The 27229-nt window shown below is 39.7% G+C and overlaps 1 protein-coding gene across 9 annotated transcripts in view; it reads left to right on the plus strand.

Moving 5' to 3' along the window:
• Positions 1 to 27229, plus strand: part of REPS2 (RALBP1 associated Eps domain containing 2) — a gene marked incomplete at both ends in the record, with an annotated part of 264962 nt that overhangs the window by 219321 nt on the left and 18412 nt on the right. For all 9 annotated transcript variants that reach the window (XM_080719429.1, XM_080719431.1, XM_080719435.1 and 6 more), the window contains 2 exons: positions 24441 to 24524; positions 26402 to 26547. In XM_080719429.1, the coding sequence (XP_080575555.1) occupies positions 24441 to 24524; positions 26402 to 26547 (230 nt within the window). The remainder of the gene's footprint in view (positions 1 to 24440; positions 24525 to 26401; positions 26548 to 27229) is intronic.

Genomic DNA, 27229 nt, shown 5'->3' on the forward strand with positions numbered 1-27229 from the left:
AAGATTTATGTTAGTACCACATTTGATGAATTAGGGCTTCCTCTAGACTAATGTGCTCATAATTTTCCTATTTATACCACTAACTTCTTACCTTATCACAGAAAGTCCTTCTCATTAGCAATGTTATAAGTATTAAAATAGTAGTCAAGTTTGAAGGCAGCATGGAAGAAGCATCTTATTAATACCATTAAACTTAGAGAGATGGAGAAGTCTCATAGAATCAGTGAGGTATCTAATAAAATGAGTTTTGAAGAAAGAAGAGGACAGGTGTGGTGGTGTATGCCTATGATCCCAGTACTTGGGAGGATGAGACAAGAAGATCACAGGTTCAAGGACAGCCCCAACAATGTAGCGAGATTCTCAGAAATCTAGCAAACTCTGTTTCAAAACAAAAAATAAAATAGGGCTAGGGATGCAGCTTGGAGATTAAATGCCGGAGGATTCAATCCTTAGCAAACATTTTTTCAAAGAAACAAGAGAACCTTTCTTTTTAAATAGCTGAAGGATACAAATATTTACTGTAGAGAAAAAACCCAGTGTAACAAATATGCATGGGGTCCTGGTATGTTTAAGGAACTACCCAATATTTGGAAAGCCAGATTTCAGGGAAAAGAGATTGAGTGATCTGGAGGTGGCAAAGTGGAGCAAGCCACCTCCTTACCTCTAATCCCAGGGGCGCCAGAGCTGTGGAAGAAAAAGGGTCCCCCAACAAGAGAGTCCTCTCTGGGGAACAGGTCTTGTGGGAAGAACAGGATTTTAGTTAGCTTGGTTTTCTGTACCCTAATTCTAAGCACAAAGGGAAAGCATGTTCAGAGAAGAGGTCAAGAGAATAAGTGAAAGAGCCTAGATCATGAGGAATGACCCAGAAATCATGGACTTCTTGTGATGACTGATGTGAACAGGGCGAGAAGGCATGATGGAAGGACTAGTCTCTCTCTGGTCATGTTGTGTCCTGTCATGAGAGACTAGCCAGGAGCACCAATGGTCCCAAAAGGAAACTAGACTCATTGTGGTCTCCTCAGTCAGTCTTTCATCTATTTTCGCCATCTGGCTAGAATCAGGGCCTGAAGGCCATATTAAGCCCAGTAGGAGTACACTAGGTATGCTGTTCTTTCTCAAAGCCAAATTTCTTAGACAGAAAATTTTATTAAATACTACTTTTGCTTTCTTTGGAAGGAAAGACTGTAGTTTAGTTAAAGTCAATTGTCAGTTGGTAAGTCCTGAACTACTTCTAAATTATTTGATATCCTACTTTAAAAAAGTCTATTCTTTACTATCCTTTAAATTAATATCCTATCATTTTTAGTATTCATTCCACAAGTTAATATACACTAAATATAAAATAGAAGATTCTTCTGGGAGAAAATTAAGAACTGTAGAGCATGCATTCTTTCTTGGCTCTAGAAATTCCTGACGGCTGTGCAAATCTCTTAAAGGGTCATTTAATCAATTTTTACATGTAAATTTGATTAAAGTTAACATGGATACAGAATCCATTTTAACACATACTAAATCTATTTCTAAGAGAATAAAATGAACTCATTGGTAACTTTGAAATATCTATAAGAAAACAGCAAGAAACAATCTTTAATATAAGCATTATGGAAATGTCACTGCTTCTAAAATATTATGGCTTTTTACTATGTAAAATTAAAATTCAGTAGGTATATATGAAATATCATGAGATAGTTTGCTATAACATTGAGATGACCTCATGTAATGTATAGAAGGTGCTAGATCATATTGCCTATGTAGACAAAGCATATTTATGAACTTGCAAAGATACATATGCCATCCTAATTTTTTACTCATCAAAATACAAATTTAAAATGTATCAAGACGCCAGGTATGGTTGTGTATGCCTGTAATCCCACCACTTGGGAGGCTAAGACAAGAGGATTGCAGATTGGAGGCCAGTCTCAGCAACTTTCTTAGTGAGTTCTTGTTTCAAAACAAAAAATAAAAAGGGCTGGAGGTGTAACTTGGAGGTCGAATGCTACTGGGTTCAACCCCCAGTATCCCCAAGAAATACATATCAAAAGGTATTTTTCTATTCATGTACATACTAGAAACTCAAAACTTATCCTGAAGTGAATTTACAGATATATATGTCCCCAATGATGCAGTTTAATTTTCTTCTAAAGTGTTACTCTGTTTTGTCCTACAATGTATGCAGTAAATTATCCAAAATTCACAGTATGTTAATGAGTATTTCAGTGATTAAGGGAAGAAACTATGAACCAAGGACTTATCTTCATCCAGGAAAATGAAAAGTTACACCAGGAGGTGCGCAACACCATGTTAAATGTAGTGATATGACTATCTGTCTGTGGTTTTATTCTTAGCTCTGCTATGGTGTAGCTCTATGACCTTATGAAAATTAAACAAGTTAGACCCCAGACCCATTGCCTCTTATGCAAAATAAGGGATTCAGATTGAAGGATTCTTCTATGCTACAGTCTATTTATTTATTTATTTATTTATTTATTTATTTATTTATTTGATGGTACTGGGGTTCCTGGAAGTCCTTCTGCCTCCAGGCTACACTCCCAGACCTATTTTATACTTTTTATTTTTGGAAACAGGGTCTATTAAGCCAGTGTGGCTGGCTTTGAACCTGCACGATCTTCCTGTCTCTGCCTCCCAAGCACGGGGATTACAAGGGTGGGCCACCATGCCCAGCTATGCTAAGGTCTCTAACTCTATTTTTTTCTCCTGTTTAAGAAAGATATGATTAGGCTGAGATAGGAGGATCTCAGATTTATGGACAACCTTAGCCATGTAGTCAGACTCTCAACAACCTAGTGAGATCCTGTTTCAAGCAAAAAATAATAAGATGGGCTGAGAGTATAGCTTGAAGATAGACTGCCTCTGGGTTTAAGCCCTAGTATCACTAAAAGGGAAGAAGGAGAAGGAGAAGGAGAAGGAGAAGGAGAAGGAGAAGGAGAAGAAGAAGAAGAAGAAGAAGAAGAAGAAGAAGAGGAAGAAAGAGGGAGAGAGGGAGAGAGGGAGAGGGAGAGAGAGTGAGAGGGAGAGGGAGAGAGAGGGAGAGGGAGAGGGAGAGGGAGAGGGAGAGGGAGAGATGTTGTAAATATAAATGAAACACCATAAAACACAATTAAGAGACAGGCTGAGTTAGACCAGTTTTCCCTTCTCACCCATGATAAATACAACTGAAGCCCTGGAGACAATATAACGGGAAGAGGATATGGAAGTAAACTGCTAAGTAATTGGTAGTAATTTATTTTTTTAATTTTTTATTGGTACATTGTAGTCATACATTTAATGAGATAAAAGATGGTGGAGACATACATACACACATCACCCAATTAGCCCTTACCCAATTCCTGCCCCATTTTCTCCCCCTCCTTCCTTCTCATGCTTGTCTTAGTGATTGAAGCTGATATGTTTGTTTAAGTACATCGCGGGCTTTAGAGAGCTTCCCTGTTCCCCCTCCCATCCCCTCGGGTCACCTATTTGCTCCTCTATAGGATCTCCTTCTTCATCTAGAGTTCCTCCTGTTACCCATTTCTCCCTAGCTTTCTCATATTAGGGAAAGCATCCAATTTCTTATTTTTTGTGACTGACTGATCTCACTTAGCATAATGTCTTCCAGTTCCTTAAATAGCTACTTTGGTAGAGAAACTATGCAGTTTTTTATTTGAAAGATAAACTCAATACAATTAAGGGTTAGGGAAAAGGAAAAATTCCTTCTGATACTATGACTAGAATAAAAAGGGCATTTGAAGCTCTATCAGAGTAAAATGACTTTTAGAAGCTCTCAGAAATTGAGATGAGATATATGAACTCAGGCACTTATGATGACTAGCAGTTGTGAGGTACAAGTAAACAGTTTACCAAAATATGTTCTCTCAGTTGTTTTCCATCCATGTTCTCTGGATAGTGAGTTCTTTTTGAAAAAATTTGGTGCATTGTAAATTTACATCATATTGGGGTACAGAGTGTCAGAAAAATACATGCACACAGCTCTTGCTGCCCTCCCCAAGGGGGGGGCTGGACAGTAAATTCTTACTGCTATCCCTCTTACATGGTAATTTCACTGACTTCTAGACCAAAAGTTATGTTCTCTCTGCATTTTAAATGTATTAACCTCCTCTTCTGATGTTTATTGCAGCTGCTACTGCTACTGAGGACTCTACTGTCAATCTATTTTGGGTTACTTTGGAATGACTTTGTCTTTTCTCTAGAGGGGGCTTTTAAAACTTTATTTTGATGTTCTGTATTAATGTCTCTGTGAAGTGTCTAGGCATTGATTTAACTTATTTATTCCAGGTGACACATATGTACATTTTCCATCTGGAAAACTGTGTGTTTAATTTTAGAGCACTCTTAGTCATATCTCTGTGAGTTCTGATTCTGTTTGTTTCTTCTCTTTTCTTCCTGAACTCTGATTGGCTGAATCGCTCTATGTCTGTCTGTCAACTCATACTTTAATGTAGTGGCTCTTCCATTTTCTTTTTATGTTATTATCATTCTGGGCTAGTCTTGGATGAAATCTCCATCACCCAAATGAATAATTCTCCATATAGCCATATATAGCCTAAAACCTGCTATTTTGTTTTTAAACCTCTATCACTATTCTTTAATTCTAGGTTTTATTTTTTATTTTTAACTTATTTTTTTTGTTTTTGATACTGGGGAATGAACCCAGTGTCTTCTACCTCCGAACTACACCCCCAGCCCTATTTTATTTTTATTTTGAAATAAGGTCTCTCTAGGTAGATGAAAGTACTATTACTTGCTGAGCCTGTCCTCAAACTTGTAACTCTCCTTTCTCAGCCTCCTAATTACTGAGACTATAGGTGTGCACCACCATGCCTGGCTAATTCTAGGTTTTATAATTGATTCTCTCCCTTCCTTCCTTCCTTCCTTCCTTCCTTCCTTCCTTCCTTCCTTCCTCCCTCCCTCCCTCCCTCCCTCCTTCCCTCCCTCCCTCCCTCTTTTCTTCCCTCCCTCCCTCTCTTTCTTTCTTTCCATCTTCCTTCCTTCTTGTGGTATTGGGGATTGAACTCAGGGGCACTCTACCTTTGAGCTACACCCCAGCTCTATTTTCTATTTTGAAACAGAGTCTCACTAAGTTGGGAGGAAACTTGCTACGTTGCTGAGGCTGGCTCTGACCTACGACCCTGCTGTCTCAGCCTCCCAAGTACTGGAATTAAGGTGTGCATCACCACACTTGGCTATAAATCTTTTCTCTTTTATGAGTCTGTCCTTTTTTCACATTTATCTACTTTTGCTTCAGGTATTCCCTACTTTTAACTTTGAGGATTCTAAAGATACTGATGTATTTTGAAGTTATTTATAATGGTTCTTTTTTTCATTTGTATCAAGAGTGAATTTTGGGGAGATGGTCTTCTTAGTGTTAGGTTTTGTCTTCTATACTTTTGCAAGTTTGTTTTGAAGGCTTATTTTGAGTTTCAGTGCAACTTCATTCTGAGCTTCTTTTTTTTTTTGGTGGTACTGGGGTTCCTGGAAGCCCTTCTACCTCTGGGCTACACTCCCAGACCTAATTTTTATTTTTTTATTTGGAAACAGGGTCTCTTAATCCAGCGAGGCTGGCTCCGAACCAGCTCGATCCTCCTGTCTCCGCCTCCCAAGCGCGGGGATTACAAGCGTGCCCACCACGCCCGGCTGAGCGTCTCCTTTTCTAGCAGTATAGTGACTGTCTCTACCTGCTGTACTCCACAGCTCCACACACGTGACCTTCAGGCTAGAGCCACTTCTTATACTTGAGTTTCAACATTCTCATCTGGAGTGGATGTCAGAGTTCTCATAGATGCCATCAGATGATGGCTTAGCCCAGCACCAAGCTATAATGTTATACAGAGCTCCTTGACTTACAGTGTGAGTTATTTCTCAATAACCCATTGTAAGTTGAAAATATTATGTCAGAAACACATTGAATATCCCTAGCCTAATGAACATTATAGCTTAGCCTAGCCTATCTGAAACATGTTCAGAACAATTAGAATAGCCTGAAGTTAGTCCAAATCATCTAACAAAGAGCTTATTTTGTCATAAAATATTGAATATTTCATGTAATTTATGGAATACTGTACTCAAAGTGAGAAAGAATGGTTGTGTAGCTACAACTTTACACTCTTTCAAAGTCAAAAACTCCTAAGTTGGACCACTGTTCAACTTAGGACTGTATATGCTTCCCGTTCTTTCCCTAAGTATGCAGCGCTGAGCCCCTTCATAGACTTTACTGTGGCCTTAAAGCTTTACTGGTAGTGAAACACCACCTTAGCCTCTGGGGAGTTTTGGTACCAGTCTCCTGCTTCATGCGAGGTACTTTAATACCTGTCATTCTGCTGCATACAAGTTCTCATCTGTCGCTATCTTTTTCTGAACCCTCAGCCCGGTCTACCACTCTGTGATTTGGCCCCTCAGGAACTTTTGTCTTGCTTCTGAGTGTTTTAAGCCCGTTTTGAGCATTTATGCTAGTGCTTTCACATCTTCCACTGCATGTCATTTTACAGAAGCAGAAGTTGAGGTTCAGAATGGATGTGAGCTACGTGGACTTTTGTGACTAGCAAGTGATGGAGCCTGCTGTTGTAGGAAAAGGTTTGTAGGGAAGTGCTCAAAACTGAATGATGAATATTCAGGAAGAGAAAGAAAGAAAAATCATTCACTACATGTCATCAAAATTAGCTATAGATCTGCTAAGCAAATGATGAGAAAATTCAGATTTCATGTTCACCAGTAATTTTTATAAATGTGAAATCTTTCCTACATTAATCTCTGAAGTGCTTATTTTTAAAATGCCATTCCCAGTGCAGACTTAGATTCATCTTGTTCAAAGTAGCTTTTAAGTTTTGTCCGTGGTCCATATTAGGAGTCAAAGGCCAAGTGTCACCTTATTCTGCCTTCTGAAGGGAACAAAACAGTACTTTTGCATAGTAAATAATATTTTGTGCATGTCATAATTGATTTAAAAAGTATAATGACTATAGATTCTGTGATTTTTTTCATTCTTTTATAAAACAGAGTGTTATGTGATAAGCAGTCTTCTAAATTCTTTATAAATACTAACTCACATAGTCTTCCTAACAGTCATGTATGATAGGTTCTGGTTCTCTTTCTGTCCTCAGTTTGCAGATAAGTAAACTAAGGCACAGAGAACTTCAGGGACATAACAAGCTCACACATAGCAAGGAAGTGTTAAGGTTGCAGTTTTAACCCTGCTGTCTTGCCTGAGGACCAGCTTCTACTATTACGCTATACCGTGAATCCATATCTCAGAATTACTTTCTTAGCAACCAAGCAGGCACATCATCTTTATCAGGGATGCATTTTATTTTATAAAACCTCTTAATAAATTAGCTTTACCCCACTACCAGTGACTTTTTTTTCTTATATTTCCCTTGACTACTGATGACTTGTGTTTTTCCTAGATTTCCCCTTCCTCTTATATCATGCTCATGATATCATCTTATTATATAAAGCTTACATTGGTGGTGTAATTCCACTGGATGATGCCATCAGTCCACATACTCAGTTCATTAGACATTATAGAAGGTGTTGGTATACATGAGCCCATACTTTGCTTAGAACTATGAGAGCACCAAGATTGTGATAGCCTTATCCTGTAGCTCCTTCATTATTCCTCACTCTTTGAAGGCATTTATGCTTAACATCATCTGTACTGTAGTCTCTTGTATTATGTACATATAACTATCATTTTCTATGTTCTCATTTAAACCTATTTCCTCATTCTTCATTTGGTAAGGCTTGTAGGCAATAACTGGCCACAACGTCTCCCCTAAGTAACAAGACAGCTCAGGTTCTCTCCAGGGATTAGTTATGGTTGGTTTCTAGGTTCCTAAACAGTGGAATCCTAATTTCTCATCTCTGGTCCTCACCCCTAACATACACTGATAGAAAACAGGAGGCACTCCTAAGGGTTAGGGGAGGAGTGTGTAAGTGGGGAAGGATAGTTGGTGCTCATATGGTACTAATGGGAGAGGACATTGGAGGAACACAATAGTTGGGCTCAGGGAGGCAGCCTGAAAGAGGACTTAGGACTATAGGCTTGGGATATAAATCTAATTGTTGTCATTTACTGACTTTGTGACTTTGGGCAAGTTATTTAGTCTTCAGTTTCATCATCTGTAAGACGGTGTAGTGTTGATGTTCATTTTTATAGGATTGGTATGATGAATAAATGAAGTAAGATCTATAGTGTACTTACAATAGCACCTGGCACATGGTCAGCCTTCAACAACAGGAAGCTGGTCCAGTTATTATCATTCTTTTTTATTTTCTCTTTTTTTATTGGTGCACTGTATTCATACATCATAGTGGGATACAAACTTTTGTAGACATACATGCACACATCACCCAGTCAGCCCCCACCCGATCCCCACCCCATTCTCTCCGCATCCCTCCTTCCCATGCTTGGCTTAGTGGTTGACATCTAGTATTATAGCAATTTATCCAAAATTAAAAATGATAATCTCACATAACAGTTTCATTTGTCTGATACCAAGCTTTTGATGACTTAAAGATAACATTTCAATATTTCTTTTTGCTTTCTTTCTTACCAGAGAATATTTTTTTTCTATTTTTTTAGGTGAAACTATCATATATTTATATATTTATTTTTCAGAAAAAATCTATCCTAATATGGAATATGGATTCTAGATACCCAAAACGATCTTGAAAAAGAACAAAGCTAGAAGATATATATTTTCTGATTTCAAACCATATAAAGCTACAATAATTGAAACAGTGTAGTACTGTTCTAAAGGCAAATATATAAACCATTGGAGTTAAATACAAGCCTAGAGCTAAATTCTTCCCTATATTGTCAAGTTATTTTTGACAAGGTTTCCACGAACATTTGGTGGGGGAAATAATAATCTTTTAACTAAATATTGTCAAAAAATAATAATTACATGGAAAAGAATAAAATTGGACCCTTACCTAATCCCATATACAAGTATTAACTCAAAATAGATAAAAGACCTAAATATAAATCTTAAGACTGTAAACTTTTAGAAGAAAATCTGGGTCATAAAACCTCACAACATTGAAATTGGCAGTGATTTCTTGGATATGATTTCAGTGGCACAGGCAACAGAAGAGTATGCAAACTCCCTAAAAAATAAAAAAATATTGTATATCCAAAGACAATGTAAACAGAGTTAAAAGTTACTAATAGAATTGGATAAAATATTTCCAATTGCTATATCTGAAGGTATATTAATATTCCAACTAGAAATCCTAAAAAATAAAAATAAAGGCAAACAATACAATTTAGAGATAGGTAAAAGACTGACATAAATAATGAATCTCCACAGATAACCAATCTTAGTTGTCTGATGGATGGAAAATCTTGTTTCTCTGGTTCTGGTGTGTGGTACCTATTTCTTCTTTGTAGTTAATCTCTTTGAGTATTTTCTCTAGTGCTGGTTTTGAAGACATAAATTCCTTCAGTTTCTGTTTGTCATGGAAGCTTCTTATTTCTCCATCTAATTTGATAGAAAGTTTTGCTGGGTAGGAAATTTTTGGCTGGAAGTTGTTTTCTTTCAGAATTGGGAATATGTTACTCCAAGCCCTTCTGGCTCTCATAACTTGGTTTGGGAAGCCTGGAGTGATTCTAATTGGTTTGCCTCTGAATGTCACTTGGCCCTTTGTTTTTGTTGCCTTTAAGATTCTCTGCTTGGCTTCCACAGTGGTCATTTTGACAATTATGTGGCGTGGGGATCCTCTTCTCCGATCCTGTCTAAAGGGAGTTCTATAAGTTTCCTGGACCTGTGTATCGACCTCTTGCTCTATGTCTGGAAAATTTTCTGCTATTACTTCCTTGAAAAGATTGTTGATCCCTTTGGTTTCACTTTCTTTTCCCTCCTCTATTCCAATTATTCTTAGGTTAGCGCTCTTAAAATGGGCCCATATTTCTTCAATGTCAGATTCCTGCTGTTGGATATTTTTTTTCTAGATTAGAAACTATGCGCCGGGCGTGGTGGCGCACGCTTGTAATCCCCGCGCTTGGGAGGCGGAGACAGGAGGATCGCACAGGTTCGAAGCCAGCCGCGCTGGCGTAAGAGACCCTGTTTCAAAAATATAAAATAGGTCTGGGAGTGTAGCCCGGAGGAAGAAGGGCTTCCAGGAACCCTAGTACCACCAAAAAAAAAAAAAAAAGAAACTATGCGTTCATTTTTGGAATGATCATCTTCTAAGAGCGAGATTCTGTTCTCCATGTGTTCTAATCGGTTGTTTGTGCTTTGAATTGAGGCCTTTACTTCATTAATTGCATCCTTTATCTCTTTTTGGCTCTCTCTGAGTTCTTTTCGAAGCACCTCTATTATTTCTACAGTTATTTTCCTGATTTTATCTTCTAGAAATCTCTGATTTTCTGTTTTATCGGGTTCTGATGTTGTGGGGTTGTGGGCATTCATTGCTCCAGTATTATTCCTCTTTCCCATGATTTCGGAAGTTTGTGCCTTCTCTGGGTTCTTCCCTTGGGTCACTATGACTTCACTTAAGGTGCTCTGCATCTCGAGTCTGTAGTATCTCAGACCCCACTACTCCTTTACTGGGTTGTATCACAGAGTCTCCGACCCATAGAGTCGATAGAGGCTGCTTTAGACTGTGGGGGATGCCAGGTTGCACGTCCTCCTATGGTGTGATATCTCTGCCACCGCCCCTCCCCCACTGGGTCAAGTCCCAGGGAGTACAGTACTGGGATCTCTCCTCTGTGGCCTGCAATTTGACTCACTGTTCTTGAGTTCGCAGATATAGCTGTACTGGACTCGGTGAATTCACTGCTGCTGCCGCCGGTGGCAATATGGCACCGCTGCTACGCCCTCGGCCGTGAGGCTGGCTTATTTCTTCTTGGTTTTGAGTTTCACTCTGAGCCCCTGCAGCGTGTGCTGAGCTCAGCCACTGGGAGCTTTAGATGCTCCCTGCACTGAAAAATCCCGCCTGGCTGTTCCCGCAGCAGCTCACCTTGGCTTGCTGTAGCCGTCCGGTGAACTCGCCGCTGCTGCCGGCAGTATGGCACTGCTGCTGCGTCCTCGGGCATGAGGCCGGTATATCTCCTCTGTGGCTCTGAGCTCTGTTCTCAGTCCACTTTCTCTCTGGATCCTGGTGATTTTTTTGTTTCTCTGGTGATGGTGTTTTCTGGCTATGAAAGGCGCTGATTTTGTGGTAATGGAGATTGGTTGTTAGCGGGGCTTTTAAACCCCGCTTTTCTCGGTCGCCATCTTCCCGGAAGTCCCAGTTATTATCATTCTAACTCCAGTAAAACAAAGACAGGATCTAGTTGGAAAATGTAGAAGGCCCAGTGTCTCAGTCATTGTTCTCACTGCTATAATCCAAAACAACTGACCACACAGCTCAGAGAAAGGAAGATTTACTTAATCAGTTTTTGGAGATTTTGGAATTTAGTCCATGTCATACTGGGTCTATGGGGTTCAGAGCAGGATGGTGGAAAGTTGAAAGAGGTAGAGAGCAAGGGCTCTGCTCACATATTATGGAGGCCAGAAACAGAAAGCAAGCAGGAGATTAAAAAATACAAGCACAGTGCCTAAGGCCACACCCCCAGGGACCCATCTTCTCTATCCAAACCTCACTTGCCTAGGTTACCACCCATTAAATCCTTTGCAACCCTCATGACTTAATTATATTAATTCTGAACAGTAATACAAGAGTTTTTCAGGAGACATTCCGTATCTAACCATAACACTCAGAATAGCCAGAAAATTAGTGATCATAAGCCCAGAATAAATTATAGCCTGGCTCTCTGAACTACTAGTAGCAGAGTCACTTTCTTACCACTTCTGTGACCTTTTGTGGGCTGGCCCTTTGCCCACATCATGAGTTGTCAAACTGTTGTCTATAGGCTCAACCCAGATCATTGCCTGTTTCTGTAAATAATGGAAATGGAACGAAAAGAACCAGTTGCACCAGGTGTGGTGGTGCACACTTGTAATCCTAGCATTCGGGAGGTGAGACTGGAGGATCGTGGTTCTTGGAGAGCCTCAGCTACTTAGTGAGGCTCTCCGTAACTTAGTGAGACCCTGTTTCAAAAATAAAGAATAAAAAATAGGGCAGAAGGTGTATCTCAGAGGTTAAATGCCCCTGGGTTCCATCCTCAAACATGCAAAAAACAAAAAACAAAAAAAAAACAGTTAACAAGATATGCATAGGATATCTTTCTTTGGCCTTTCATGGGGAATACAGTCTCAAAACAATGGGAATGAGAAGAATCAGTGGGAAGGATAGAGTCTCCCTATTAACCTTTGAATCTATAGTCTCCTCACTCAGGGGTTGTAATACTCGTGTCTATGATTTGTGGTTTTTTCTTGAAGACCTATGAGTGACCAAGGTATACTGTCCTTTGAGCAAATAGCCTTAATTCAACTGGCAGCTTGAAGCTTGCTGTGGTTGGCCCTTTCCCATTATTTCTCAAGCCTGATTAAAAGACACCAAATTTGACCTTATCACAGCAGTGTACCTTGGAGGTGAAGAAGGAATGAAGGCTGCCTGGACAGAGGATAGGAATTTATCTTCCCACCTCCCTCCTAAATATCCTGTTCTGCCCAGAAAATTTTGTAGATATCGCCTATTGGTGTGTTGATAAACACACATCTCTCTGGATGATGGCAAGGACACCTCAGTTTGTAGCCTTTGTTGCTCTTTGTCTTGTAAATACTCTCACATATTGCTGATCACAGGTGGTGTTGGAAAGAGAGGTACATTAGCAGGTCACTAGTAGCAACATGCTCTCTAGTAGACAGCCCTACTTGTCTCAGAATTCTGTCAGGATTCTGTGTGCCAGGTGATGGGAACAGTGTGTGTGTGTGTGTGTGTGTGTGTGTGTGTGTGTGTAGGTGTATGTGTGTGAATTACTTTATTTTAGGGCAATGTTTCAGCCCAATCCTAGGATGTGCTATTAGCAAAAGGGCCATATTTTTGAAGTCTTTAGAGGCAAAACTCCCTCTTGTTTACATTTAACTTGTACCACTAGGTGGCACTTTAAGGACATTACAGAAAATTGGCTCTATTAGATTTATTTTTAAAAAATTTTCTGTTGAAGTATATGCATAGAGAAAAGTGTACACTAAATGTGTAACTCAATGAATTGAATACAACAAGCTGAATACACATGCAATTTGCACTCAAATAAAAAAAGAGTACAGCTAGTATTTCCTCATGTGTTATTTTTCCATGACTATCTCATTTTGTTAGGGTGGGCACTATTCTGATTTCTAACAGTCTAGATGAGTTTTATCTGTTTTCTACTTTATATAAGTGTGGTCATGCAGTATAATAGTCTTGTGTCTGGCTGTATTTGCTTAAATAATGTTTATGTGATTCATCCATATTGTTGTAGATCATTGCTGTATAGTATTTCATCACATGTGCAAATATATGACTTTTTTTTTGGTGGTACTGGGGTTCCTAGAAATCCTTCTACCTCCGGGCTACACGCCCAGACCTATTTTTATATTTTTATTTGGAAACAGGGTCTCCTAAGCCAGTGCGGCTGGCTCCGAACCTGCGCGATCCTCCTGTCTCTGCCTCCCAAGCGCGGGGATTACAAGCGTGCGCCACCACGCCCGGCAATATATGACTTTTTAAAAATGCTGTTTGATATTGGGGTAGTTTTCAGAGTTTTGCAGTGATATATAACATTGTTCAAACCATTGAATGGATATGTGTTTTCATTTCTCTTGTGTATATACCTTAGAATTTCTGGGTCATAGAGTAGACATATGTTCAGCTTTAGTAGATGCTGCCAAATAGTTCTTACAAAGTGTTCATACTGATACCATCCATCAGTTAGCAGGTCAATTGCAATTCTAATCCTAATCAGTGTTGAGTTTATTTTGTAACTAGTTCATACCTTACAAAGTTGTATAGCTCCTTCTCTAACAAGGTATTTATTTTACATACTGGGGATTAAGCCAAGGGGCATTCTACCTTTGAGCTATACCACAGCCCAATTTTTTATTCTTTATTTTGAAACAGGGTCTCACTAAGTTACGGAGGGCCTCACTAAATAGCTGAGGCTGGCTGTGAAGCTGCAATATTCTTGTCTCAGCTTCCCAAGTACTGGGATTACAAGCATATACCATCATGCCTAGTTTTTAGCAAGGTATTTATGACTAAATTTTTTAAAGCCATCTTTCTCTGATGGACACAGAGCTCCTGCAGGAGGGGCTCTGTCAACCCCAAAATAGACATTTATTACAGTTTAAAAGTGAACTGTCAGTAGTTGAAAAGGTTATTATTCTAACAAGCCATCTTTAATAGAGTGATAGAACCAAGAAAGGAATTCAAGTAGTGAGTGTGGTAAAATATTGGGTGAAGCCAGGGCCTTGAGGCATTTTGAACATTTTTAATAATTTTGTTATCAATGCTAGCCCATTAGCAGTGGGAGACAAAGAGGAAATCTAAAGACCTTATCATAATATACTTTTGGAACAACAAATCTCCATTACCACAAAATCAGCGCCTTTCATAGCCAGAAAACACCATCACCAGTGAAACAAAAATCACCAGGCTCCAGAGAGAAAAGCGGACTGAGAACAGAGCCACAGAGGAGATAACCGGCCTCGCGCCCGAGGACGCGGCAGACGCGGCAGCAGCGCCATACTGCCGGCGGCACCGGCGAATTCACGGGACGGCTACAGCAAGCCGAGGTGAGCCACTGCGGAAGAGCCAGGCGGGATTTCTCCAAGCAGAGAGCGTCTAAAGCTCCCAGTGGCTGAGATCAGCACACGCTGCAGGGATTCAGAGTCGAAATCAAAACCAAGAAGAAAACGCCAGCCCCATAGCCGAGGGTGTAGCAGCAGCGCCATATTGCCACCGGCGGCAGCAGCAGCAAATTCAGTGAGGCCAGTACAGCTACATCTGCGCACTACATCTGTGAGTCAAATTGTGGGCCACAGAGGAGAAATCCCAGTACTGTACTCCCTGGGATTTGACCCAGTGGGGGAGGGGCGGTGGCAGAGATATCACACCATAGGAGAACGTGCAACCTGGCACCCCCCACAGTCTAAAGCAGCCTCTATCGACTCTCTGGGTCGGAGACTCTGTGATAAAACCCAGTAAAGGAGTATTGGGGTCTGAGATACTACTGACTCGAGATCCAGAACACCTTAAGTGAAGTCATAGTGACCCAAGGGAAGAACCCAGAGAAGGCACAAACCTCCGAAATCATGGAAAAGAGGAATAACACTGAAGCAATGAATGCACACAATCCCACAACATCAGAACCTGATAAAACTGAAAATCAGAGATTTCTAGAAGATCAAATCAGGAAAATAACTGTAGAAATAATAGAGGTGCTTCGAAAAGAACTCAGAGAGAGCCAAAAAGAGATAAAGGATGCAATTAATGAAGTAAAGGCCTCAATTCAAAGCACAAACAACCGATTAGAACACATGGAGAACAGAATCTCACTCTTAGAAGATGAGCAATCCAAAAATGAATGCATAGTTTCTAATCTAGGAAAAAATATCTGACAGCAGGAATCTGATATTGAAGAAATATGGGCCCATCTTAAGAGAGCTAACCTAAGAATAATTGGAATAGCTCTTCCGGGAAGATGGCGACCGAGAAAAGCGGGGCTTAAGAGTCCCGCTAACAACCAATCTCCATTACCACAAAAAGATGCGCCTTTCATAGCCAGAAAACACCATCACCAGAAAAACAAAAAAACCACCAGGCTCCAGAGAGAAAGCGGACTGAGAACAGAGCTCAGGGCCACAGAGGAGACACACGCGCCCGAGGACGCGGCAGCAGCGCCATACTGCCGGCGGCAGCGGCGAACTCAACGGACGGCTACAGCAAGCCGAGGTGAGCCGCTGCAGAACAGCCAGGCGGGATCTTTCGGCGCAGACAGCATTTAAAGCTCCCAGTGGCTGAGCTCAGCACACGCTGTAGGGATTCAGAGTGGAAATCAAAACCAGAGAAGAAAAAATACGCCAGCCTCATGGCCGAGGGCGTGGCAGAGGCGCCATATTGCTACCGGCGGCGGCAGCAGCAGTGAATTCACCGAGTCCAGTACAGCTACATCTACGTACTCAAGAACAGTGAGTCAAATTGCGGGCCACAGAGGAGAAATCCCAGTATTGTGCCTCCTGGGACTTGACCCAGTGAGGGAGTGGTGGTGGCAGAGATATCACACCATAGGAGAGCGTGCAACCTGGCACCCCCCATAGTTTAAAGCAGCCTCTATCGACTCCCTGGGTCGGAGACTCTGTGATACAACCCAGTAAAGGAGTAGTGGGGTCTGAGATAATACAGATTCGAGATCCAGAGCACCTTAAGTGAAGCCATAGTGACCCAAGGGAAGAACCCAAAGAAGGCACAAACCTCCGAAATCATGGGAAAGAGGAATAACATTGGAGTAATGAATGTGCACAACCCCACAACATCAGAACCTGATAAAATAGAAAATCAGAGATTTCTAGAAGATCAAATCAGGAAAATAACTGTAGAAATAATAGAGGTGCTTCGAAAAGAACTCAGAGAGAGCCAAAAAGAGATAAAGGATGCAATTAATGAAGTAAAGGCCTCAATTCAAAGCACAAACAACCAATTAGAACACATGGAGAACAGAATCTCGCTCTTAGAAGATGAGCAATCCAAAAATGAATGCATAGTTTCTAATCTAGAAAAAGATATCCAACAGCAGGAATCTGACATTGAAGAAATATGGGCCCATCTTAAGAGAGCTAACCTAAGAATAATTGGAATAGAGGAGGGAAAAGAAAGTGATACCAAAGGGATCAACAATCTCTTCAAGGAAGTAATAGCAGAAAATTTTCCAAATATAGAGCAAGAGGTTGATACACAGATCCAGGAAACTTATAGAACTCCCTTTAGACAGGATCGGAGAAGAGGATCCCCACGCCATATAATTGTCAAAATGACCAATGTGGAAGCCAAGCAGAGAATCTTAAAGGCAACAAAAACAAAGGGCCAAGTGACATTCAGAGGCAAACCAATTAGAATCACTCCAGACTTCCCAAACCAAGTCATGAGAGCCAGAAGGGCTTGGAGTAACATATTCCAAACTCTGAAAGAAAACAACTTCCAGCCAAAAATTTCCTACCCAGCAAAACTTTCTATCAAATTAGATGGAGAAATAAGAAGCTTCCATGACAAACAGAAACTGAAGGAATTTATGTCTTCAAAACCAGCGCTAGAGAAAATACTCAAAGAGATTAACTACAAAGAAGAAATAGGTAACACTCACCAGAACCAGAGAAACAAGAGTTTCCATCCAACAGACAACTAAGATTGGTTATTTGTGGAGATTCATTATTTATGTTAGTCTTTTACCTATCTCTAAATTGTATTGTTTGCCTTTATTGTTGTTAATTTTTAGGATTTCTAGTTGGAATATTAATATACCTTCAGATATAGCATTTGGAAATATTTTATCCAATTCTATTAGTAACTTTTAACTCTGTTTACATTGTCTTTGGATATACAATGTTTTCTTTTATTTTTTAGGGAGTTTGTATATTCTTCTGTTGCCTGTGCCATTGAAATCATATCCAAGAAATCACTGCCAATTTCAATGTTGTGAGGTTTTATGACCCAGATTTTCTCCTAAATGTTTATAGTCTTAAGATTTATATTTAGGTCTTTTATCTAGTTTGAGTTAATACTTGTATGTGGGATTAGGTAAGGGTCCAATTTTATTCTTTTCCATGTAATTATTATTTTTCAACAATATTTAGTTAAAAGATTATTATTTCCACCACCAAATCTTCGTGGAAACCTTGTCAAAAATAACTTGACAATATAGGGAAGAAGTTAGCTCTAGGCTTGTATTTAACTCCAATGGTTTATATATCTGCCTTTAGAACAGTACTACACTGTTTCAATTATTGTAGCTTTATATGGTTTGAAATCAGAAAATATATATCTGCTAGCTTTGTTCTTTTTCAAGATCGTTTTGGGTATCTAGAATTCATATTCCATATTAGGATAGATTTTTTTTCTGAAAAATAAATATATAAATATATGATAGTTCCACCTAAAAAAACAGAAAAAAATATGCTCTGGTAAGAAAGAAAGCAAAAAGAAATATTGAAATGTTATCTTTAAATCATCAAACGCTTGGTATCAGACAAATGAAACTGTTATGTGAGATTATCATTTTTAATTTTGGATAAATTGCTATAATACTAGATGTCAACCACTAAGCCAAGCATGGGAAGGAGGGATGGGGAGAGAATGGGGTGGGGATCGGGTGGGGGCTGACTGGGCGATGTGTGCATGTATGTCTACAAAAGTTTGTATCCCACTATGATGTATGAATATAGTGCACCAATAAAATAAAATTTAAAAAAAAAAAAAAAAAAAAAAAAGAATAATTGGAATAGAGGAGGGAAAAGAAAGTGAAACCAAAGGGATCAACAATCCCTTCAAGGAAGTAATAGCAGAAAATTTTCCAAACATAGAGCAAGAGGTTGATACACAGGTCCAGGAAACTTATAGAACTCCCTTTAGACAGGATCGGAGAAGAGGATCCCCACGCCACATAATTGTCAAAATGACCAATGTGGAAGCCAAGCAGAGAATCTTAAAGGCAACAAAAGCAAAGGGCCAAGTGACATTCAGAGGCAAACCAATTAGAATCACTCCAGACTTCCCAAACCAAGTTATGAGAGCCAGAAGGGCTTGGAGTAACATATTCCCAATTCTGAAAGAAAACAACTTCCAGCCAAAAATTTCCTACCCAGCAAAACTTTCTATCAAATTAGATGGAGAAATAAGAAGCTTCCATGACAAACAGAAACTGAAGGAATTTATGTCTTCAAAACCAGCACTAGAGAAAATACTCAGAGATTAACTACAAAGAAGAAATAGGTAACACACTCCAGAACTAGAGAAACAAGATTTTCCATCCAACAGACAACTAAGATTGGTTATTTGTGGAGATTCATTATTTATGTTAGTCTTTTACCTATCTCTAAATTGTATTTTTTGCCTTTATTGTTGTTAATTTTTAGGATTTCTAGTTGGAATATTAATATACCTTCAGATATAGCAATTGGAAATATTTTATCCCATTCTATTAGTAACTGTTAACTCTGTTTACATTGTCTTTGGATATACAATATTTTTTTTTTTTAGGGAGTTTGTATACGCTTCTGTTGCCTGTGCCATTGAAATCATAACCAAGAAATCACTGCCAATTTCAATGTTGTGAGGTTTAATGACCCAGATTTTCTCCTAAAAGTTTATAGTCTTAAGATTTATATTTAGGTCTTTTATCTATTTTGAGTTAATATTTGTATATGGGATTAGGTAAGGGTCCAATTTTATTCTTTTCCATGTAATTATTATTTTTTTACAATATTTAGTTAAAAGATTATCATTTCTACCACCAAATGTTCGTGGAAATCTTGTCAAAAATAACTTGACAATATAGGGAAGAATTTAGCTCTAGGCTTTTAACTCCAATGGTTTATATATCTGCCTTTAGAATAGTACTACACTGTTTCAATTATTGTAGCTTTATATGGTTTGAAATCAGAAAATATATATCTTCTAGCTTTGTTCTTTTTCAAGATCGTTTTGGGTACCTAGAGTCCATATTCCATATTAGGATAGATTTTTTTCTGAAAAATAAATATATAAATATATGATAGTTTCACCTAAAAAATAGAAAAAAATATTCTTTGGTAAGAAAGAAAGCAAAAAGAAATATTGAAATGTCATCTTTAAGTCATCAAAAGCTTGGTATCAGACAAATGAAACTGTTATGTGAGAATACCATTTTTTAATTTTAGATAAATTGCCATAATACTAGATGTCAACTATTAAGCCAAGCATGGGAGGGAGGGATAGGGAGAGAATGGGGTGGGGATTGGGTGGGGGCTGACTGGGAAAAGTGTGCAAGTATGTCTACAAAAGTATGTATCCTACTATGATGTATGAATACAGTGCACCAATAAAAAAAAATATACTTTTGAATTGGGATAGTGGTGGGTGCTAGTTTGGTTGGGCAATAGGCATGTATAAGGCATGCTTCTTTACTTGATCTGTGGGGAACATAAGTCTCAAGATAATGCTGCATATATATATATATCACCTTATCTATGAGGACCATGTTGTTGACACACTTGATGGGATTAGAATGTGGCTTTAGGTATGTGATGTAGAGTGGTCATGGTCAATACATTTGTTGTCCATTCTCAAATAAAGCACCTACAGACCTTTAGTTTAACAGTAAATCTGTTTCATGGATGTTGTCCATAATCAAATGGTTTCAGGAATCCCTAGGAGATTCTACCATGTGATCAATGAATCAAGGAACTAGTTCAGCATTACAGTTGATGATTATACACTCTAACCAAAGTTGCCTGTGAGCTCCTCTCTTCTCCATTTTCCTGGGTATCTCTAATGCTTAATCGGCTTGCCATTGGGGTAGGGCAGGCACCAAAGACAGTGCAATGGCCTGAGATCTTTGTGCCTTGAAATTTGAAAGTCTGAAAGGACTTTTATTTTTTTAAGTTCTCACCTCCAATATCGATAGCAGTAATATCCGGTGGCACAGATTTGGATTGTAGCTAGTCTGCCTTGTGTCTTCAAATTTAAATCAGAGCCAACATATTCTTAGTTGAGGTTTCCAAAAGTCCCTTACATTGAGTTGGCTGTTACTTGCAATAGCAGAAAACTATGCCTGAGAAACCAGTCATACTGTTTATCATAATTACAATGCAGCTGCCATTACTGAACAGTTATGATGTTATTGTGATTAGCACTCTAGACAAATATCTTGTTTAATCTTCACAGTGCTCTGCGTTAGTAGATTATTCCCATTTTGCAGATGAATAAATAATGGCTCAGAGAGGCCAAGTATGTGACCAGCTTATACACCCAAAAGTGTAAAGTCTGGATTTGACTTCAAAGCCTTTACCCTATGACTGCTGTGTTCTGGAGCTCCAGTTACTATAGGATGAATTCTTTACCTCTTTGCTAGGGGAACACAGAGCCATATTTAATTGCTGACTCATTTCACTTGTCAATTAGACAAGGTACTGTTTGTTGGCCTTTGGTTTAGACACTGGGAAAATGATAGCAAAGCAAAACACAGACCATGCCCTCCATATACTTATATTCAGCTCCATTTCCACCTTTCACTGGTAGTTTGGGCCATGTATTTTGGCAAACTGTTTTTTTTCTCAGAGAACTGAGTTTTTTGGACTGTCTTGAGGATGGTTGTGTAATTATAGTGTTTGCTGTGGCCAGTGTGCAGCTGACTTATGGTTCTGCATCTTCTCTATCTAGGTTTGATCACATGGCTTTCTGATGTGCCCTTGCAGAGCAGAGATGGGGGTCTGGTGAAAATTAGGCACCAAACTGTATGTTGGAGAGGCTGAAGCAGGATTTTTCTGTCTCCCTAGAATTTAGCCATTGCTTCTGTGGTCCCTAGTCTTGAGATCTGCCTAGATTTTTCTGGTGTTAAACAATGCTTGAATTTATTTTTGTAATGTCAATAACATGAATATTGAAAACTTTAAAAATGTCACCAATTATCCACACCTTTTTTGTGATAATTTTGACTTTTAAATAAAATCTTCTTGCTAAGGATTTTTCCACCTGCAAATATTTCTATATGGAACATTGGGGCAGAGATCCCATTTTTTCCATGATAAATGAAGAAGGAAACAATGAAGAGCCTAGTTATTTATTGCGAGAGCACTGCAGTCTTGTCCAGACTAGGACCTTGGGGACTTGGTTTTCTCATCTCTTAAATGAGGAATTTGGACCATCAGTAGTCCCCAGTTCATCTGGGCTGGCTACATAAAAATCATCTAGGGAGCTTATTAAAATACAAGTTTCTAATGCTCCATTCCTAGGAGATTCTGATGAGGGATGTCTGGGATTGTGTCTAGAAATCTGTAATTTATAAAAACTCTCAAGATAATTTTCCTTTACTAAATGTGCTAGCTATATATGGGGATCACTGGGATAGAAGGTCTAGAACAAACCATTGATTGGGGAAGAAACTTCTATGTTTGAAGATTCAGAGATCCTTATGTGCCAGGAACAGGCTTCATATGGAAAAACTAATCCAGTTATGATGCAGAGGTAAATTGGAGCCAGATGGTGGAAGGCCTTTAACTGGCTGAGGGATTGTGCTGTATGCCATAGGCCTTGGGGACAGACTGAAGGGTGTTGAGAAAGTTTTCATGAGATGGAGCTTTACAAGATCAGTTTCTCAGTGGTATGCAGGGAAGATCTCATTGGGCAAGAAACTAAAGTCTGTGAACACCTACTGATATTTTTGCAGTGGTCCACTGCAGATGTGGGGAACATTTGAGCTCAGAGGGGGCAGTAGAACCCTTGCAAAGCTAGCCTGCCTCAGTGGATCTGCAATCTAAAGCACTTTTAAAAAGCTGATTTAAAAAACCATTGTTTATCACTATTCTATTCAGCTGCCTCAACTACTATTATGAGGCCTGCATTTAGTCGGGTTTTTTTTTTGCAGGTCTGGGGATGGAACCCAGGGGCATTCGACCTCCAAGTTACACTTCCTGCCCTAGTTTTTATTCTTTAATTTAAAACAGGGTCGCTGGGCGTGGTGGCGCAAAGCGCTTGGGAGGCTGAGACAGGAGGATCTCACAGGTTCGAAGCCAGCCTCAGCTACTCAGTGAGGCTCTCAGCAACTTAGTGAGACCCTGTTTCCAAATAAAATATAAAAAAGGTCTGGGAGTATAGCCCAGAGGTAGAAAGCCTCTGGGTTCCACCCCCAGTACCACCAATAAATAAATAAATAAATAAATAAATAAATAAATAAATAAAACAGGGTCTCACTAAGTTGCGGAGGGCCTCACTAAGTAGCTGAGGCTGTCCGTGAACCGTGATCCACTGGTCTTAGCCTCCGGAATGCTGGGATTACAAGTGTGCGCCACCACGCCCCGGCTCTAGTCCTTCCATTTGCATAATAGTGGGTGTGAGTAAATTCTTTAACTTCTAAGTCTTTAATTTATTCTACAGTAAGATAGGGACAATAACTACTTCCTAGGGTTGTAATGATGAAATGTGATAAATAATCCATGCAAAGCACTTTGAGCAATATATGACACAGAGTGAGTGTTCAACATGTCATACTAGCTAAGAATAGTAACAGCAACAATTATAGCATGATTAGTCTTAATGGAAGGGAGAAAGCTGTAAAAAACATTTGGAAATAGAAATAAGGCACGTTGGGTGCCTGCATAATGGATTTAGTAGAGGTGAGGAGCTGTTCGGGATAAAATGGAGGAGCACATGGGATCACCCTAGGAAACAATGGACAGGAAGAGAGAAATTGGGCAGGGGAATGAAGATAGAACCTTGAGAAACCCTCTATTTGAGGGTTAAGAGAAATCAAACTAGGAAAGGCAGAATAATTCCAAGTAGGAAATAGCTTTTCAAATGCCAGGGACAGGAGTTTTTAAAAAGTAGTCAAGAGTACCATGCTAGGCAGTGGGTGAATGAGAAGAAGACTAGAAGAGGCAGCCAAAATCAGCTAAATGGGAGAATGTTAGTGCACCAGGAGCCAGGCCTTTCAATAGAGTCAGAGGAAAAAACTTACTCTGCAGGAGGTTAGAGATGGCAGGATTAGGGCCACAGTGGGCACATCAAGAGTGTTGGTTGGGCTACAATGTATGATTCTGCAGTGCAGATTAGTTTGGGGTTACATGGAGGACCATCAGTAAAATGTGGAAGAGGCCACGTGATTCATATGTGGGGTTTTTCTCAGCATGTTAACATTTTGTATCACTGGCGAATAGCATCCCATAGCAAAGTACTTTAATGCAGCCTAAAGTAGCAAGTTTCTGGGGAAACTGGGAGAGACCTGTGACTCCCTGTCTCTCTGCGTTCTTCTGCTTGGCTTTTTGACTACTGTGTTGTCAGTCTTTGTGCCTTTTTGTCATTGATTCTATACCACTCAGCAGCATCCATCCTTCTGAGCACTCTTATCACATGCTACCTTCCTTTGTAAAGATAGAGAACCATACTTAGTAGAGTGGGGTTATTTTGGAATCTGACATTTTAAAAATTTCAGTGTTTTTTCATGATGATGATTGTTTTTTTAGCGCTCCAGTTAAAATCTTAAATTCTCTGATAAACCTTCCCACAATTGGCCCTGTTATTTTCAGAGTTTGATTTTCTGAAGTGTTAGTTGCTGAAGCAATAGGTATGCCAATTACAGAAGAAATATCTGTGATTCTTTTTCTTATGTTTGCACAATACTGGAAGAAGAGCTGGAAGGGAGTAACGGCTTATGGAAGTTTTTCCTCCAGGATCAGTGGACTTAACCATGCTTGACTGCAGCTTGGTCTGAATCAGTTTTCCCTGAGTGACTGTTTTCCTAAGTGTTCCTCATTATATATTTAGGTGGCTGTGTTTTTGCATTTAGATCATCTATCTGTCTCTTGCTACAGGCTGAACAAGCGCCTGAGGCTGAGTTACTGCCACAGGTGAATCGAGCCCCTTCCCAGGCTGCAGAAAGTAGTCCAACAAAGAAGGTAAGGTGGCATAAGGATGCTGTTTCAGTGGCATTATGAGGCCTGGCCCTAAGTTTCTTGCCTTGGTTGTCAACTTACCACTTTAACCTACCACTGTGTTTTGAAATGAATGTGAATGATCCACATTTCCTAAAATGTGGGCTCTTTGTGAAGATAAAGATCGTGATGGCTCTTAGGCTTGACCCTTGATCTCACTGACAGTTCATACTCCCCTCTGCAATCTCCCAACTAAAGATGGGGGTCTTATTTTTGGTAAGGCCAAAAAGTGATGTGGGGAGGAACATGTGCATTTAGCAAAACTTCTTGGGGGTGGGGGAGTCTTTTTTCTTGGTCTTTTTACAGTGATTTCCTCTTGCATCCTGGCATCTTCGCCTCTGCCCTGCCATGCCAATTGAGCCCACTGTCATTTGCTCAGTTAGCACCACTCGCTGAGTATGCTTGCTCCTCACTTGTTTATTCACCCTTTGCTTGTCCATCCTCATCCTCTCCCAGGACCTCTCCCAGCAAAGAGAGTGGTCTTGGGCTCAGAAGCATATGCGGGAGAGGCAGTGAGTCCTTCCAGAACACACTCTTGCTCCTTCTGCTTTACTGCATGTAGGAGTTGGAGTAGGAGAATGATGAGTGTATGGCTAAGACCACTAAAATCATTGAAACTTATATTCCAAAAGGCCCCAAAGTGAGGCAGGAGCCAATTTTGTCTTCAGTTGTAAAATACCCCATGGTGATAGATGCACAGGTTTTATGTGAGTTTAAATGACAAGAAATAATAGACTAAGAAAAATGAGAAAGAATAAAAGGGAAAGAAGGAATGAAATAAGGGAAGGCCACTAGAATTTGATTCCTGTACCCTTCCAAGTGACAAGAAGAGGTAATAGACTGCAAGCATTTAAAAGGAAAAGTGGAGCTGGGCGTGGTGGCGCACGCTTGTAATCCCAGTACATGGGAGGCTGAGACCAGAGGATTGTGGTTCGTGGCCAGCCTCAGCTACTTAGTGAGGCCCTCTGCAACTCAGTGAGACCCGGTTTCAAAATAAAGAATAAAAAACAGGGCTGAGAGTGTAGCTTGGAGGTAGAATGCCCCTGGGTTTTATTCTCAGTACCACAATAAATAAATAAATAAATACATACATACATACATACATACATACATACATAAAAGAAAAAGTAGAAGAAGCCAGGGATGGTGGCATATGCCTGTAATTCTAGTACTTGCAAGGCAGAGAGAAGAGAATTTCAGGTTCTAGGCCATACTCAAACACAGCAAGACCCTTCATGATATAATAAGATTCTATTTCAAAATAAGAAGTAAAAAGGTCTGGGGTTGTAGGTCAGAGGTAGAATGCCCTGAGTTCAGTCCTGAATACAAAGGAATTGAAGGGAGGGAGAGATGGAGGGAAAAAGGAAAGACAAGTAGGCTGGCTAGCTGGCTGCTGGAATCTGATGCCTGTATCCTTATAGTTCTTGTTGAATCAGGAATCAGCCACATATCCTTGGGTAAGGAGTTTGAATAGAGTAGTCTTCTTATCTTGGGGTAGGGATAGAGGTCTATGGGACACTAGCATGATGGGTTGGGGCAACATGTATGTATGTATGTATGTATGTATGTATTTATTTATCTATTTATTTATTTAATTTTTTTGCAGTACTGGGTATGAAACCCAGGGGCATTCTACCTCTGAGCTATACCCCTATATGTTTAGTCTTTTTATTTTTTGAAACAGGGTCTCACTGAGTTGCAAAAGGCCTTGCTAAGTAGCTGAGGCTGTCCACGAACCATGATCCTCTGGTCTCAGCCTCCTGAATGCTGGGATTACAAGCGTGTGCCACCACACCCAGCTCAGCATTTAACTTTTTTTAAAATTGTTTTTTAATTCACAGGAGGTACCATATTCTCAGCCCCCATCAAAGCCAATTCGTAGGAAACTGAGACCTGAAAATCAATCTACTGAAAGCCAAGAGTCCTTGACTGCTGTAGCTGGGCAAACTTCTGTAACAGCTGTGAAATCCCATCCAACAGTCCAAAAGTAAGTAGAGCAGATAAATGAGTAAGGGTGAGAAAGTTTTAGTGTGTGTGTGTGTGTGTGTGTGTGTGTGTGTGTGTGTGTGTAGACATACATGTAAATGTATTCACATTTACACTCATAACCACAGAAGGGTTTTATGGTTGTCCTACTCATCTCTCTGATGGAATTAGAGTCTCTCAGTCACATTGTAGGCTTTATAAACTATGGGAATTAACTTGACCCAAGCTGTGGTGGTTTGATTTGGTTTCCTGCCCTTCCTTTACCCTTTTCCTTCCTAATGTTGTTTCTTATGCTGGTCCAAATTTTCCTAGGAAGAAAACAGCACTATCAATTTTAATTCACCTTCTTTTCCTGTTCTATCTGATATTCCTTCAGAACAAATGGTTATCTCTATGTCCATAGACTTAAGTAGAAGGGTATGTGATTTTTTTATCCTCATAGAGTTCCCATCATAGATCACCTCAGCACTGAGTAGGTACAGGAAGAGCCTCCAGACTATCTGTTGTACCAGCTGAAACTGATATTGGAAGGAGTATGGGAACACTTGTGGACATGAACAGGGTCTGAAACAATGGTGCACAAACCATCCTCCTCTAGAAGGTGCATTTGGGAAGAGCCATAAGCTGCCTCAATTTTCTGTATAACACTGAGTGAGGTATTGAGGGTAGAAACCTGAGGCTGT

Source organism: Muscardinus avellanarius (genome assembly GCF_963383645.1).
Source record: "Muscardinus avellanarius genome assembly, chromosome: X".
Classification (NCBI taxonomy): domain Eukaryota; kingdom Metazoa; phylum Chordata; class Mammalia; order Rodentia; family Gliridae; genus Muscardinus; species Muscardinus avellanarius.